Below are 15,448 nucleotides of genomic sequence, written 5' to 3'. Positions count from 1 at the left end.
CTAATCATCCCGTGCTGTCTCGCATGCTCCTTCTTCTCCTTCTCTATCTTGGTACTGATAGGAAGTAACAGTACAGGGGTCAAAAAGCATACCATGCCTCCATAACAGCACCACAACCACACAGAAAGGGTCATATTGTGTGCAAATCAGCCCTACAGCTGTCAGGAGATGCAAGGCACTCAGACTTCTATGGCTTCACAAATTAATGCTTATGGATTATAGATAGTTGAGAAAAAAATTCTTTGTCTTGACCAAGAGTCTAAATGAAGTTTTCTTTCATGCTGCTTTCTAGAAAGTAACTTTTGTCAATGACATTTGTCACAAAATCAAGACACATCATGCTTTCTTCCTTTAAGATGTTTAATTTCTTTATACCAAAACAGACACTACGCAATTCTTTAATTTGATGGTAACAAATTCATTTTGCTGCAACTTAAGGAATACCAGCATTTCCAGCAACAAGAAATATGTGGAGATATGCAGATAATGATTTAATCCCCAGAGGACTCTGATCTCATCCCTTTAATCTGTGGTATTAGGTAGAGAGGAAAAACTATTTTTCTTTGTTTCATCACTTTTAAAGGCTACAAGTGAACCAATGTGTGTGTTTTTTATGACATATTTGTGTTGTATAAATATACAGAATGCAACTGGACCTACGAGCAGATCCAAGGCTCAAGATGAAGATTGATTGAAAAAAATGCCTTTAATAAGCAAACTGGAGTGAAGAGTTCTCAGACACAGAGCTGCAACATCATCTGCTGCAGGTGTACACTCTGTGTGAGTGACTACATTTTCTCGCACTTTGGGATTAAATTAGGTCTCATTTTACTGATGTTGATGCTCTTTTATCTCAAATATGTGGAATACCTTGGCTGTGATGATACACTTGTTCACCTCTAAGCTGATTTAGAGTAACGAAAAAAAAAAAAAAGGAAAAAGAAAGTTTCTGGGGAATGTAAACAAAAAGATTTGGATTATCAAGGCACACACTGCTGCACCCAGACTGCCCAAACATGTACTTTCAGATTGTTCTTCCACTTGGTATCATGCACTTGTTGTAGGTGGCCTTTGGTGCCATTAGCAATGGGGGAAAATCCTGTCTGACGTCTCATATCTGCAAACGGTTTGCAAGCTGAAGATGCTTTGCAATTTTTTTTTTTTGTGTGTGTGTTTGTTTGTTTTTTTTAATAAAAATGTAAAGGCCAGGGAACTACTGTTTTCAAGGGTTAAACTTTCATTATTTGATTTTCATACATCAATTTGTATGGTGTTATCTCCACAATCAAACTATGACTTTCATAACTTTCATTACAAAGAGAAGCTGCAAGTGTGAAACATGTTATGCTTTGCAATAATAACGTCATACATACAATACAGTAAAGCAAACATCACATAAGCTCGGTGTTAGCACAAGACAAAAGTATGGCTCAAAGCAATGAGTTCAGTAGAAGAAAAAAAATTAAAAGTATAATAACAAGTAATAATAAATCTAGGAAGCCCGGGGTAACCGCAGTGAGTTTATCTATGGTTTTGGAAGGTTTTCCTTATTTACGCAAAACTTGCAAGCAAACAGAAACTCTTGTGAGGCCAAAACATAAAACAGAGAGAATTAGAAAGAACAAATTAAGAAGTGAGAGCAGTTTAACTCAGTGATTTGGATCTTTATAGTCAAGCAGTGAAAACTAAACTCCCACAAGAGAAGTTTGGCCCTACACATAAAATTATTGTTTTTTCCTGTTAACGTGTAAACCTTCTCTTGTTAGAGATTACGATTAAGGGTAGTTTCCTGACAGTCAGTATTCAGGGCTGATTTTTTTCCACACAAAAATTCTGCATTTCCCACACGCGAGACGGGAAAACACACCACACAAATAGGGGAAGGCACCATTCCATGCAGCAGGTCAGTCTTTTCCATATGCTGGACTTTCTGTCAGCATACTCGCTGCAAACACAGTGCAGCAGTTTGTTCCCTCAAAGCAAGACCGGTCTCAACTCTTGTGTTAAAAAAAACTTCTCTCAAAGAAGCATTTTGAGAGATTAACTTGATCTAATTCCTGCCACCCAGCAATGACAAGATGCCTCTATACCACGTTCACATTTGCTCATTACATTAAGGGTCTTTGCTGCTTGTCTTGAAATGTAACCATGACAACATGAAAGCATAATGAAATAAAATGAAATTCCTGATATTTAAAATATTATGTTTAATTCATTGTAATAGCTTCATTTTTTTTATTTTAAGTTCTGCCTTTGAACAGAATAAGCAAGAAGACAAATTATGCATAAATTAGCTTTGAAGCTACTGATGGGCAGAACATTTCTCTGAACAGAGTGCACAGAACTACATCAGATGTTTGACTCTCTTTCTGGTCTTTACTGTTAGCTTCGGTTTATTTAGTTAGGGCTCCTGCAAAAGTTCTCTGCAATGGCAAAGCAAAAATCTGGTTTATAAAAGCTTATTCTGACCCTTCTCTTGGTACTCCAACAATGCACATTTGGTTACAATGAAAGCCTCAAATGAACTCTACTGACAAAATAGTTGTAAAAACTTGTCATATCATTTCTCTGGAGGTTTCTCCCAATGTACATGGCAGAAACATCTAGGCTCAATCTGCCTGGATGGTTTAATCTGCTGGATTCAGATCCAGATTTTGGAAGCTGGGTGGTTTCTTGATGAAATGTAACTTTTCATCCCAGCAAGAGCCCAGTGGGAAGGCACCAGCCTAGTGGTCACAGGGGTGGACTACTGTGTGCCCTGGAGCAAGGCCCTTAATCCTATACAACTACTCCCTTGGTGCCAGAACATGGCAGTCCACTGCTTTCTAGTACATCTACAGATGGTTTAAATGCATCAAGTTTAAGTAAAAGGTATTTTTATTATATTTGCTTTATCGTTAAACAGTTTGTAGATGAAGGATAAAAAATTAAGTGATTTCATTTATAAATGACTTTGAAAACATGAGAGAATCGGGAAACTTAAGAACTTTTTCATCAAACAAGAAGGCAGAAAATGGACCAAACTGTCAATCTCACCTAACATGTTCTCAGCGAATATATTCCTATAAAGCACAGATCAATCAGCATGTTGTCAAGCTCTGTCCATACCCCATCCATACCAGTCAGGTGTTAAAGCAGGGAAACATCTAAAACAAAATGTTGCGACAGTGATCCTTATGGACCAGAGTTTGACATCCCTGCTATAAAATCAGCTCAAATACCATTTATACATGGATATGTTGACTAAGAAACTTATCTGGGTTTTTAACCTGCAGTGGTTTAGCTTGTAATCATGTCAGATTATTAGAGATAAAATAATATGTGACCCATTCTCAAAGACACAATGTAAAAAAACAACAACTAAACTTTGAAAATCATAAGTAACAACTACTGTTTTGTCATAAACTTGTATATACTTGTATTTTGGGCTTTCTGGATGTGTCAGACTTTATTTTACTGAGGAACTCTTATGGCCTTATGCAAATTTCTCTTAAAAATGACTGATCTCTGTTACAAACTTTAACAAAAATCACTTCCTGAATGAACAGCACTCAGTGTGAAATGAATATCAACACAGACTGAGAAAATAAAACAAAAGGGGATGGATGCAAAACAAAAATTGTGAATTAGTCATTTGGTCTCAAATTGGCATAGATTTCTGATACACTTTGTGTCTAATACATAAAAACAGCTTGTTTCTCTTACAGCAGACAACAGACATAAGAGACATTCAGAGGATCACTGACAAAGCAGAGCGGCAGGACACATAAAAAAACTGGACTCTATTGATGGCTTCTGTTTGCCAAGAGTAGAGTCAAACGGGAGCAGTCACACAGCATCCAGATAAAATCTGTGTCAATCCAAAGCCTGTAATGCACGATCAAAACAGTTTGGAGAGGAGCAGTATTACCCTTTCAGTAAAGAATGTCCTTTGCAGCTTGTAAAACATATGAAAGTGATATAAAACGTCCTGCATTCTCGGCATGCATAGTCACAAGGGGAGTGAAATTCTCAGCATGGAGGTGGAAGGGTGACAGCGAGGGTGGGTTATTCACAAAATAAGGGATGTGTTGACACATTAATCACAGGGAGAGATTAGACAAGGGAGCACAGTTAGTCAAGTCAGACAGACAAGACAGATGCAGCACATTTATACAGATTGAAAATAGCAAAACAAGACCATGTTAAACCGTTACACTGAATAACTCCACTTACTAAAGTATGATTGAGTTTTTATACTTGATTAGCCACAGAGTAAAATTATAACTAGTTAAAAAACAGATCAATCAAGTCTCTGATCATATAAACAAAAAAAAAAAAGGAAATTGTCATAATTAATTCAGATTCTTACACTTTTGTTTCGTAGTCCTTCCAAGCTTTGTCAAAAGGCTTTTTTAGATCCTGTGAGGGGAAAAAACAAAAAAAATAGTTGTAAGTTGTAAGCAAGTCAGAAGATCATTTTCTATGATGTTTAATTGCGAGTTTAATGAACATAAACATTTCAACAACATATTTCTTTGTGAAAGAGACTCACTTCACATAAAGACAGAACATTATGGCGGTTTCATTCACAACATCAACAGCAGCATGCATCCAGTCTGCAGCAATAAGATCACTTGAGTTTAGCTGCACGACAAAATTCAGACTTTCCAACTGGTCCATGTCCCTTCCCTCAGTTGATTCTGGACGAAGGAGAAGGACTGCAAAGTTTGCAGATGTGAGGAACTAAAATTCATCTCTTCTGCAATATTGACTTTGTTTACTCTCAAGAGGTTCTGAAGTTTTGGAGGAACTGGCTTCTCCATCATAATGATAGGCTGTTTGAGGTATTTTGGGCTCATCATATGATTATATCTAAAGTTTAAGTCATTGTTAACAAGGTACCTACAGACCTTGTTACAGGATGAAAAAAAACATGATTGAATCCAGCTTGTTTCCTTTTCTAAGCAAAAATCAGATGAGGTCATCACTGGTATCTAAACAGTGAATGTGAGGGTGTCGCCAGCAGCTGATAAGTTTAGCTATTATGTCCAAAAGCAATAAAATTCACACAGAATGACCTCACAAGCTTATTAAAATGATAATTATTTCCTATCTTACAAGAGAAAAATATAATAATGTGAGGGTTTTATGAGAACTAATTTTATATTTAGCCTCTCTGGCCGTCCCTTCAGGACATTAAACTTTAGAGGTTTATAACAAGCAGCAGAAAAGCTGTGACTAATAACCAATCTTGCTACTCTGAAGAATTACCAGGACAAAAATCATATCAATCATCCTATGCAGCTAATTAAATAGAACATAACACACACATATAGGTATGTATGTGCTGAAACACAAACACACACGTGTGTGCAGGTGTGTCTTTCACCACCACGTGAATCAGTATGCTGAATCATCCTCATCACAGATGCCGAGTAGCCCCCAGCTCTAACACAGTAGGGAACTGGGTGAGACGGCAGGGCTTTTTGGGAAAGCAGGAGCATGATGCAATTGCTTTTGGCAGTCATAACGTAATTCCTTTGGTCACACAGACAACGGGTGATTTCTGATTGTCATGTGTGTGCTTTCAGCAGCTGCTCGGGCTAAGCGCTTCACTGAACATTCATGCTGCTGCGCTGCTGAGTAAATGGCGATTAGGACAAACAAGAGCAGGCATTAATGGGTGCAACTGGCCATGTTTCTCACCAACAGACAGAATTAATTCTTGTCTATTGACAGAGCCAGGATGCTGTGGAAATCTCAGCATACAACAGTGACAAATAATTATAGGAATTAAAGAGTGTCACATAAGTGTCACATAAAAACACACTATTCCTCAAAGAAACTCCAACAGTTTAGTTAAAAAAATAAAAAAAAAACCTTAGGCAACTTTCTTTATAATTTTACTTTGAATTTCTGTCTATAAATGTACAAAACTCTCAATTTTTCTGCTCTGTTGTATATGGTTTATGCTTTACTGTCATTGTTTAAGCTTCTCAGAGCTCTGATCTCACGACTGACATCCAGCTCTAGTGCAGAGGAGTGCAAGGTTCAACCTGTCAGCCCACAGGATCTCGCGGTAGGCCAAGTCATGGAGCACTCAGCAATTCACTCAAGCAGCTCAAGGGCAGAGACCACCGGAGAGCATAAAAGATTACTAAAAAAGAACACGATTGAGAAGAACACTGCCAAAGCAAGAAAGGAAACCACATAGAGAATGAACTGTAGGTCAAGAGAGGGAAGAAAAAAGAAAGAGTTTCAGTGGAAGGAAATGTCAGAGCCAGAGAGAGGAGGAAAATGGTAACAATTGCTAAAAATACCAGATAAAGGCATTGCTGGGCTGGGAAGGGCAGAGCATAGTAGGCCAAAGAACAGGGCAAATGACTCCCTGAGAAAGCAGAAAACCCTCAGTGCCCTGTTTTCCTGTCTGCCTGAACTTCATGGATGGAGAAAGAATGTCATTTACAAAAGTCCAGCCCCTCACTATCACAACCGCATATGATTAGGAACAGCATTTCCAGCTACACCTTCCTCTCACCTTTTCCCCACATTGTCCAGCTCTGTGACACCTTTACATCATATCCAAGCTGATTTATAATGCTATATGTTAATGGTTTTGATGTATCAGTTAACATGTTAACGGAGTTCAAACACTGGCAGGCTTTAGGAAAGTCTCAAATGGATAACCTAAAAGCTTGACTGCAAAATTTAAAATATCTGTATGACAACATACCACCAAATCTCTCAATATTTGTGAGTGCTTTTCCCAACCCACTGAACTTCAATGAGGAAGAGCTCCGCTAAAACAGCAATCCAAACAAACAGCAGATTTTACACCAGCTATCCAGACGATGTGACCGAAAGGTGATGAGCTGATATGACTCATGGTGCGCTAAAAACACAGACTCGTCAATAAGCAGAGGATGAGATGGTCGGCTGCAAGGGTGACATCATGCCGGCATTCACTCTGAAAGTACACCGTTAGCAAAATCTGCTGCTGCTCTGGCAGACTCAGCACTTTCCAACTTCCACTGAGTGGGAGATTGTCTTCAGCAAAAACACTACGAGGTCTTCCATGAACTCCACAGAAACATTTTTGTTGGTACTTTGATAACTACAGTGTGTTTGGTGCAAAGCTTGTTACAGTCTTTACTTATTTATGCACATTAAATCCTCATTTCCCCCCCTCTATGGTAGGATGGATATCAGGGTAAATTAAGTGAGAAATTGTGGGGTTTTAGTGTAGAACAGCAGTGACAGGTTGCTGGGTGAAAGCACTCTAATCTCAAAGCCATTAGCAACTGTCCCCCACAGGGTTAGTTCATTGCATTCATTGCCAAAAAAAACAGCGCTCTCAGAATATTAACAAGCTCTGAGGAAGCACAATCACCAAAACAAGCCAAATTAAAGTGCTAGTAATAGTTACAGTACAGATGTATTGGAGGTGGAGTGAATCGCATACGTTCTTTTCCCAGTGATGTTCTTGTGTGTAAATTTGACTTTGTTCTACATGAACAACTCTCTATTGCATTTTAGTGCTGCGGGGAGTCTTTAATGACTGACATTGCCATGGTTCATAAAAGGCTCCAAAGCAAGAAAGAATTTTCAACAATCCCACAACACCTTAACAGCCTGTGACTACAGAGTATTTGGGGAAGGATTTCACATGTAATATTTCAGCATTGCACTACTTTTAAAGCTTTAAAGCTAGCTGCCTGCAGGCATTGTGGTGTTTCCCCACACAACTTTGCTGCATATAAGTGAATACAAATGCAGCACACGGTTGGAAAGTTGTTTCTTTTTAATGATAAAGTTGGGAGGATTTCCAGCAAAAACTGCAGTAATCTTGTAAAATAATCAGTCCACAACTTCAGAACATGGATAAAAAGATATGGACTGCTGTTACTTCCTTTAAAATGAGCCAACAGCTGTGCCCAACTTTCCAAGCATTCCTGTTAAACTCTACGACAGTTGTGTTTTGACTGGGATCTCACTGGAACCAAAAGAAGCCTTGATGTCTGTATAGACGTTACAACACCCTAAAAGCATTTGTGTTGAATCTAAGTGTTACTATTCCACGTCAGTGTACTAACCAGACCAGTTTATTGCATCCATCTTATTGATGATTAAGAAATAAAAACAAATCAAATACAGAATTACACAGAATTAATTATCAGGTTTGCAGGTTTGAATGGACAGCTTTATTTATCCAAAGGAAAACTTATTTCAAAAAAGTCACTTTGGGCTGTGTTACTGTGCAATACGTTTTTAAGAGCAAAATATAAGTAAATGGATAGAAGAAAAAAAAAAAATCAAACTTGGTTACCTGATAATGTGATTTAAGGCTGTTCATTTTTGGCTGTTCCCTTAAGGGCATGCAACAGCGAATCATCATCCTCCATCATACCTTATTCTTTGCATCGTCTTCTCTTACGCTAACTAACTTCATGTCCTCTTACACTGTATTCATAAATCTCCTCTTTGATGTTCCGCCTGCCTAGTAGTTCCAACATAACTATCTTTCTATCAGTATGTTCACTATCTATCCACTCAACCTGCTTAAACCCTTTTACTTGGGCCTTTCTGGGTCTCCAAAACCTCTAACATTCTAAAGTACTCATTCATGACCTAATCCATAATCATCGCTCCCAAAGAGACCAACAACATTTTCACTTCTGTGACTTCCAGTTGTGCCTCCTGTCTTTTCTTTGGAGACACCGTCTTCAAACCACACAACATAGTTGGACTCACTACTATACTGTAATTACAAAATTCATTTAAGAGAAAAGTGTGACCAGAGATACTTCTGGAGCCTTCAAACTGACCAATTTGGACATTTCTTCTTAAAATCAAGCATTAACTATTCTTTTTTGTGTTCACAATTATTAACACAAAAAACTTGCATTGACACTGAGCTGTGGTTGGACTGCTGTCCAGTATCCAGCACAATTGATCAATCAATGGATCAATCAACCAACCAATGAATAGTGTTTACACCAAAATTTTCAACAGCACCTGTCAATTTGTTTTGGGTACATATCAAGCATCTATTTTGGTATAATTTTTTTAACAACAATTTTGTGAAGATCATGCATATGAGTGCAGAAATAATGTTTTAATTTATTTATACATTCAAGCTAAATAAACAAACTTAAAACAGGACTTGGATGCATTTAAAATTCTAAATTATTTATTTATAAGAATATAACTACAATACTACATGAAGCACATAAAAACACACTTCTCTAAAGCACTGAAATTAATTTGACTCCAGAGATGCCTCTGATCCTTCACATCATCCATAACAAGCTATTACTTAATGGTACTTTCTTCGCCTCTCTCCCTGAAGTCTCAACAATGCTATGCAGGTCTGGACTCTTTCCTGCTCCCCTCCTCCCCTAACAAGTACTTCCCCTGAGACATGACAGGAGTGAAGGAGCACGCTAATGACAGTAGACGAGGAAGATGATGAAGGGTAAGAGAGGGAGACAAGGGCAAGCCTTTGAGTTATGGTACTAAGCAAGGGTTTCAAGGTTAAGTGGTAACGCGTCACTTTCATCTTTAGTTTAATTTTTCTAACACTTATGGCTTCATTCCTGGGGTTAGTTACATTCTATCAGTGGAGATATTTTTAGGAGTGTGTGTAAATATTTGTGTTTGACAAATATATAATCTCCAGCATTTCATTTGCTCCATGTCAATGGGGGTAATGAGAATCATCTGACGGATAATGAGCAATAACTGGGTAAGCATTACTGATGTAACTGGCTGCCATGGTCCGACAGGAGCATGGGGTGGGAGAGGAAGAGAGATAGTTTTGGAGTTGAAACAGAGACAAGAAGACAAAGAGAGGAAATCACAGACAAAAAGAACAGAAAGCAACTAAAAAGAAAACACAGAGGGAGACACAGAAAGGACAAAAGGGGACAGTTGAGTAGTGGAAATGCAGCCAAGGGTCATGGGGACAACTGGTGTCTCCATAGTAACTGGCCTCATTAGACAGCTGACTTTAATCGCATCATACCAGAGTGGAAACCAAAGCCAATCATGTGGCTCTGAAGTGAAAGGTCACAGACTGTTCTGGACAGTAATAAGTCCAAATTGCATTACAGAGCTGTAGAGACTGATGACCAGTGCTTGTCTGGGATTAGCTGGGTTAGTTACACACAACTAACTCATTAACCTGCCCCTCAGAGAGCATCACACGCCTTCTTTAGATCACAATGTCTTGATTGGTCCATCAACAACAGTTCTCTGTTGCCCCTCCCATGCTCTTGGTGAAAGTGTAAAGGTGCATTCATGCTCCCTTCCATACGGAAACGAGGACGTCCAACGTCTTACGTCACTGCCCTCGTACTTCCATGTGTCTTTTACGTTGCCACGGTTATGTCAGTTCATCCACTAGTTGGCAGTGTTGAGTCCACTTCTGCATTTTGACACCAGTTGGTCGTGGTAATGCACCATTATAAAGTTATTTACAACCATCCAAATACACCAAAAGTAAAGGAGTCAAACCACAAAGTTCTTTGCTCTTCACCTCAACTTCTGTGTGTTTTTCAGGTTATTTTCTTCTGTGTTGTCCCACTTGCAGGTTGTGTGCCAGCTGTACAATTCAACACTGCCCCTGTGATTTCCTGTGGTATCGTTTCATTTTCTGCGGAGCGATGGGTAGCTAAGCCCCTTAAAAACACAAAAAACTGTCCATCCTTCTACGTGTCAGTCTTCTGGTTTGAGCATGAAGGTACTTTTACAGGTTAACTTTTAACTTTCCTTCTGCAGCAACAGACATAAAAAAAGAGCTTAACTCCAAACCAGATGACCTCAGTGCAGCCATCTGATATTGTCCCATAGAGCTATATGTTTCAGAAAACATGATTTTTAACAACAATGATGTCAATGTTTACTTATATATATATATACACACACACACACGTCATAAACGAGCAGCTCTGCAGAGGTATAAAAAAGCTACAATTTTAGTTTGAGATGTTAATTTCATTTACTCATTTTATTCTCAAATCTGAAGTCCACCAAGTAAAAGTCCAACTTGAAATTATGTTTTATTCCTCATCTCTTGCTCCCTATTGTTTTCTACCAACTGTCATCTTTCTAACTAACAAAAGAGCTGAATAAAGAACAAAGAAAGAATCATTTTTGTATAAATTGATATGTGTGAATATACAATCTTGGAAGTTTTACAGTATAATCTGGGAACAAAAAAAAAAACGCCTACATTTTTTTCTCTTTGATTCCTTTACAGTTTGCTCTTTGCAAACTTCCAACACAGTTATCTGGTCCACAACAGATAACTTCATTCACTCCTTTGAACAACAAAAATCAAGAATGTAATTATTCAAGAAACGCACAGGTTCATTAAATTTTGTAATTTACAATTGGATTATTATTTCTATTTAAATATTGTTTCTTGGTTCAGTACAAAACACTATCTAATCCAGTCCAACATGTGCAAAATAAAAGGCAGAAAAGCTTTAAACCAGCATGAAGTACATGAAGTTCCTAAAGGTATTATATTCTAAGCGTGAACTTAGGTTACAAATACTCCTGGATAAATAAAATTAATTGGCTTGGGTTATCCATGCAAGGCAATAGATTCTCACCAGCAGTCTGATAAATTGGCTGTTTCAACTGGAAGGAACTCTTAAGTTATTTTTATTGTACTGCCGTGCAATGAAGACAAATCTTCCTATACATCTTATCTGTGTGTGTTATTTTGTCATATTCCTCTAAACCTACAAAAAATAAGAACCTCAATTCTCATGTGACACTCCAATCTAAACCCCCTCAGTGCATTACAGTTCTGACAGACTGTTCCTGCGGTATGTAATTACCAGCATCATGTACAGTCACACTGGTTACTGATAGGCAAATAGCAGATTATATCGCTTCTGAGCTTAGCATATATTTGATTGAGGTCAATTAAATCTTATTTGAAGCACTATAGTGATTTAAAATATTAACAACAAACATCTTCAAATTGCTTTGATTAAAAAGGCAAGAGCTCTGGATGTTAAAGGGACACACTTTCCATCTCTTGCTGCCACTTTCCTCTTTCCAATCCAGCACAGGATGACGATGTACATCCAAGTTTTAGTGTCTTTGATGAAACAGCAAAACCCAAAATAGTAACTCATATCACATTTCCTGTTTAGTGGAGTGAGAAAAACACCATGCTAATCAGCTGCCTTACCCCTTTGACACCCTTCAGGTCTCCTTTCAGCAAGCTGTCCAGAGGGAAGGTGATGATGTTGTTCATGTTCTGGAACTGTATGAGAGCGAGGAGAGAAATAAAGAGTTGCATGATTTCTGGATCTGTGTGTGGCAGTGTAGCCACCCACAAAAGAGCAACAAAGAAAAACTTGCACAATTTTGAGCACCTTTTTAATCTTTCAGTAAATGAATTAAATTAGATAAACATAGTAAAATTATGTTGGACAACTGCATCCTATTTGCATCTTATTATAAGAACTCAAATTTCCACATAGAGAAGAATTTAACTCCCCCGCTACTCCCCTCTCTCCCCTCCCTCCTCTGGCTATTTAAGTAAAGCTCTACATGCAGTCTAGGAAATAAAGTTAAAATCTTGAATCAGAAGCTTGTACAGTATTTATTTCACATAAAGTGAGGATGCATTGCAAATGCCAGGCTTCTGCTCTTGATGCAAGCTGATAGTGTCTGAGGGGAGTCAAAATCCCCGATATGACATTGGGCTTTAACAGAGCAGGTTCAGGCTGAATAAGACCCAGGGGATATTTGGTCTTACACCGGCTTTCTGACAGCCATGATGGAAAACTTTAGCTGCCTCCTCAGGGCTTTAAGTTCCAGCTGGACTTGGGATGTGCTCAGACTTGTGTGTGTTAGAAGACACAAAGTGACTCAGGGGAAAACTGACAATTAATGACAACATGGAAATCTCTCTTTGTCCCAGAGGATTTTACACAACTATCTGATCCACACACACACTCACAAGGTTTTTAAAAAGTGCTGTGAGCTCCTTGGTGAAGACCGAGAACTTGAGGAAGGCTGAACCCAGGTCAGGATCGTCTCTGTAGACACAATTTTCTCCAAATTTCTCCAGGGCCTGAGTGTACTGCTCCTCATTTTCAACGTGGGCTGAAAAACAAACACACACGTCTCAGCTGTGACACATACTGGGAACAAAACTGAGGTCTGTCACTCTCCGATTACTGCAGGTCAAAAAATCAATCATCGGTTTGCAGTAAGCAACAGTCCACTCTACCTTCATTCCAGTTTTGACCTGCTGTCACTGCAGGCCACTGACTGGGTTGTTTGTCACAACCCTCCCAACATGAATCAGACAGTCTTATCACAGTGTCATTGAGAATAATAGACTGTTATTTTAACCTTCTTACATTATCTTGCTGCAGACCTGAATGACTATTGCAGGTGCCGTCTGTGTTGACTGATCTTGGAAAATCCAGGTTGTGCACCTGCGACCTTGTAGAATGTACAATAGTTGACTTTACTCTAAGGAGGGTAACATACCTTCATTTGTAAGCCTAAACTCAGGTTTTACCTTATGACTGAATTTGGCGCCTTCTGCAATAAGGTCAGGCCTCGCTGACACCAGTTAATACACTTCATGCCAGACTAGGCAGCTGATAGCAACCAATGCCGCTGGGACATTGGTGGAACAAGAGAAGGACCGCCAGGAACTGTTGCCATGACAACACAGAAAGTAGCAACAGAGGTGGAGGGTGGAGTGTGTGAGTGTTTTCTTTTAAAGGGGGGGGTTAAGAGAGATGGCCTTGGGGAAAGAGAGAAGAAAGGGCTTGGTTAAAATGTGAAGAGAGAGACTAAAAAGAGACTAAAAAAAGACACCTGCAGCCACAAACATGACTCATCTTTTTAGCTTTTTACGAAGCCAAACACACATAAATACACACACGCACATACACAAGCGCACTCACACAGAAAAAAAGAGCAGCCCCACAGTTTAAAAGACGTGGCAGGTTTATAGATGAAGCTCAATAAGCTCATGTCTCTGCTGTCAAGATATCCATCATGTCATTAAAAGGGGAAGAGCTGAGAGTCTCTGAGTCACTTCCTGCAGGCGTCCACACATGAGACACGTCTAATTTCAGCCACAAAATATCTTCAGGTGTAACAGATGAGCTGAAGGATAAAACAAATATGACTGAATCATTGCTTGAGTGGAAAAACTTAAAGAGACCCTTTTTTTGTATAGGATTAGAAGAGAAAGAAGAAACAGATGGCTTAAAAAACTTTTAAAAACTTCAAAAAGCCCCCATGTTTCATTAAATATCAAGACATTCCCTTAAGACTTCTAGTAAAGCGTGTTCACAGAGGTAATAAACGTCAGTCACAAACTTCTACTGTTTACACATCAGCTCCAGCTGTGGCTGGGGGGGGGGGGGGGGGGGGGGGGAGCCAACAAGGCGGTGGCGTGTTGTTTTTGAAGTGGCACATGAGTGTGCCGCTATTCAGAACTGACACACAGCAGCACGCCAACGGGCCTGCCAAGTGTGTACATGTATAATTGTTGTAACATGATCTAAACACATCACACATGCTGGCTGCACTACAAGCAAGGTGGGGGGGGGGGGGGACACGAGGCATTGAGATGGGCACTGTGGCAGGAAAAGAAAGTAAAGGGACTGAGGTGACATTTCCTGACGTTTGCACTACAAATATTATCTGCCAGTTTGGTACGGGTCTACATATGTTGCCTAAACATTCCCACTGCATGGAGTAATGTTATGGGGCTGTAAACTTCTACAAGGAGGACACACTAAAGACTTCCTTAGCTTAAACATAAAACTTTTATTTAGGATTACCGCTGAAGACTTGTGTCTTTATTTAATGGCATTATATAAAAATAAATGATGCAATTTGTTTCTGGGATTGTGCAACAGGAGCATGCTTCTTTAACCAAAGCAGTAAGGAAACAAATTATTCTCATGTGATGTAAATGTCAGCTCAGAAACAACGAGAGATTCTATCATTAATTATTTGAGGAATGAGACTGTCTTACAAAATGAAGCCACTGATGCTCTTGTTGGTTGTAGATTCATTTAATTTTCATTATTGCCTTTTAACAATAAACACAAGATCATCTTCAAACTAATTCTGCCTGTGTGGATGCTGAGTTCAGATTAAGACAACAAGAAGGGAAAAAAAAGAGTTTGTCAAAGAATTGTTTAGAGGAAATTAGAGACATTACTTAAGGAAACTTTCACTTGAGTGAATCTGTGATCCTCAGATTAAGGAGTATTTCCCCTCCTAGTGCAGAACTTGGCTGACAGGATTTTGATTGACGTTAACAATATGGAGAGTAAACCCTAAAGTTTAGCTTTTTTTTTGCTCTATAACATCCACAATGGCTGTCAACAACAAACAACACAAAATTATGTTGTATTCACTGAATAAAATAAGTGTTACACACTAAAACACGTAAATATTTGCT

General features: G+C 38.8%; 1 protein-coding gene across 2 annotated transcripts in view; it reads right to left on the bottom strand.

Annotated features, from left to right (window-relative positions):
* Window positions 1-15,448, bottom strand: part of asap2a (ArfGAP with SH3 domain, ankyrin repeat and PH domain 2a) — a 59,857-nt gene that overhangs the window by 20,798 nt on the left and 23,611 nt on the right. For both annotated transcript variants that reach the window (XM_079262430.1, XM_079262431.1), the window contains exons 3-6: window positions 12,968-13,113; window positions 12,191-12,265; window positions 4,352-4,401; window positions 1-54 (exon numbers count right to left, since the gene is read on the bottom strand). The exon at window positions 1-54 is cut by the window's left edge and continues 76 nt beyond it. In XM_079262430.1, coding sequence (XP_079118556.1) covers window positions 1-54; window positions 4,352-4,401; window positions 12,191-12,265; window positions 12,968-13,113 — 325 coding nt within the window. The remainder of the gene's footprint in view (window positions 55-4,351; window positions 4,402-12,190; window positions 12,266-12,967; window positions 13,114-15,448) is intronic.

This window comes from Telmatherina bonti (genome assembly GCF_933228915.1).
Source record: "Telmatherina bonti genome assembly, chromosome: 22".
Lineage (NCBI taxonomy): Eukaryota > Metazoa > Chordata > Actinopteri > Atheriniformes > Telmatherinidae > Telmatherina > Telmatherina bonti.
The sequence above is the reverse complement of the archived record's forward strand: the minus strand, read 5'-3'. Positions and strand labels throughout refer to the sequence as shown.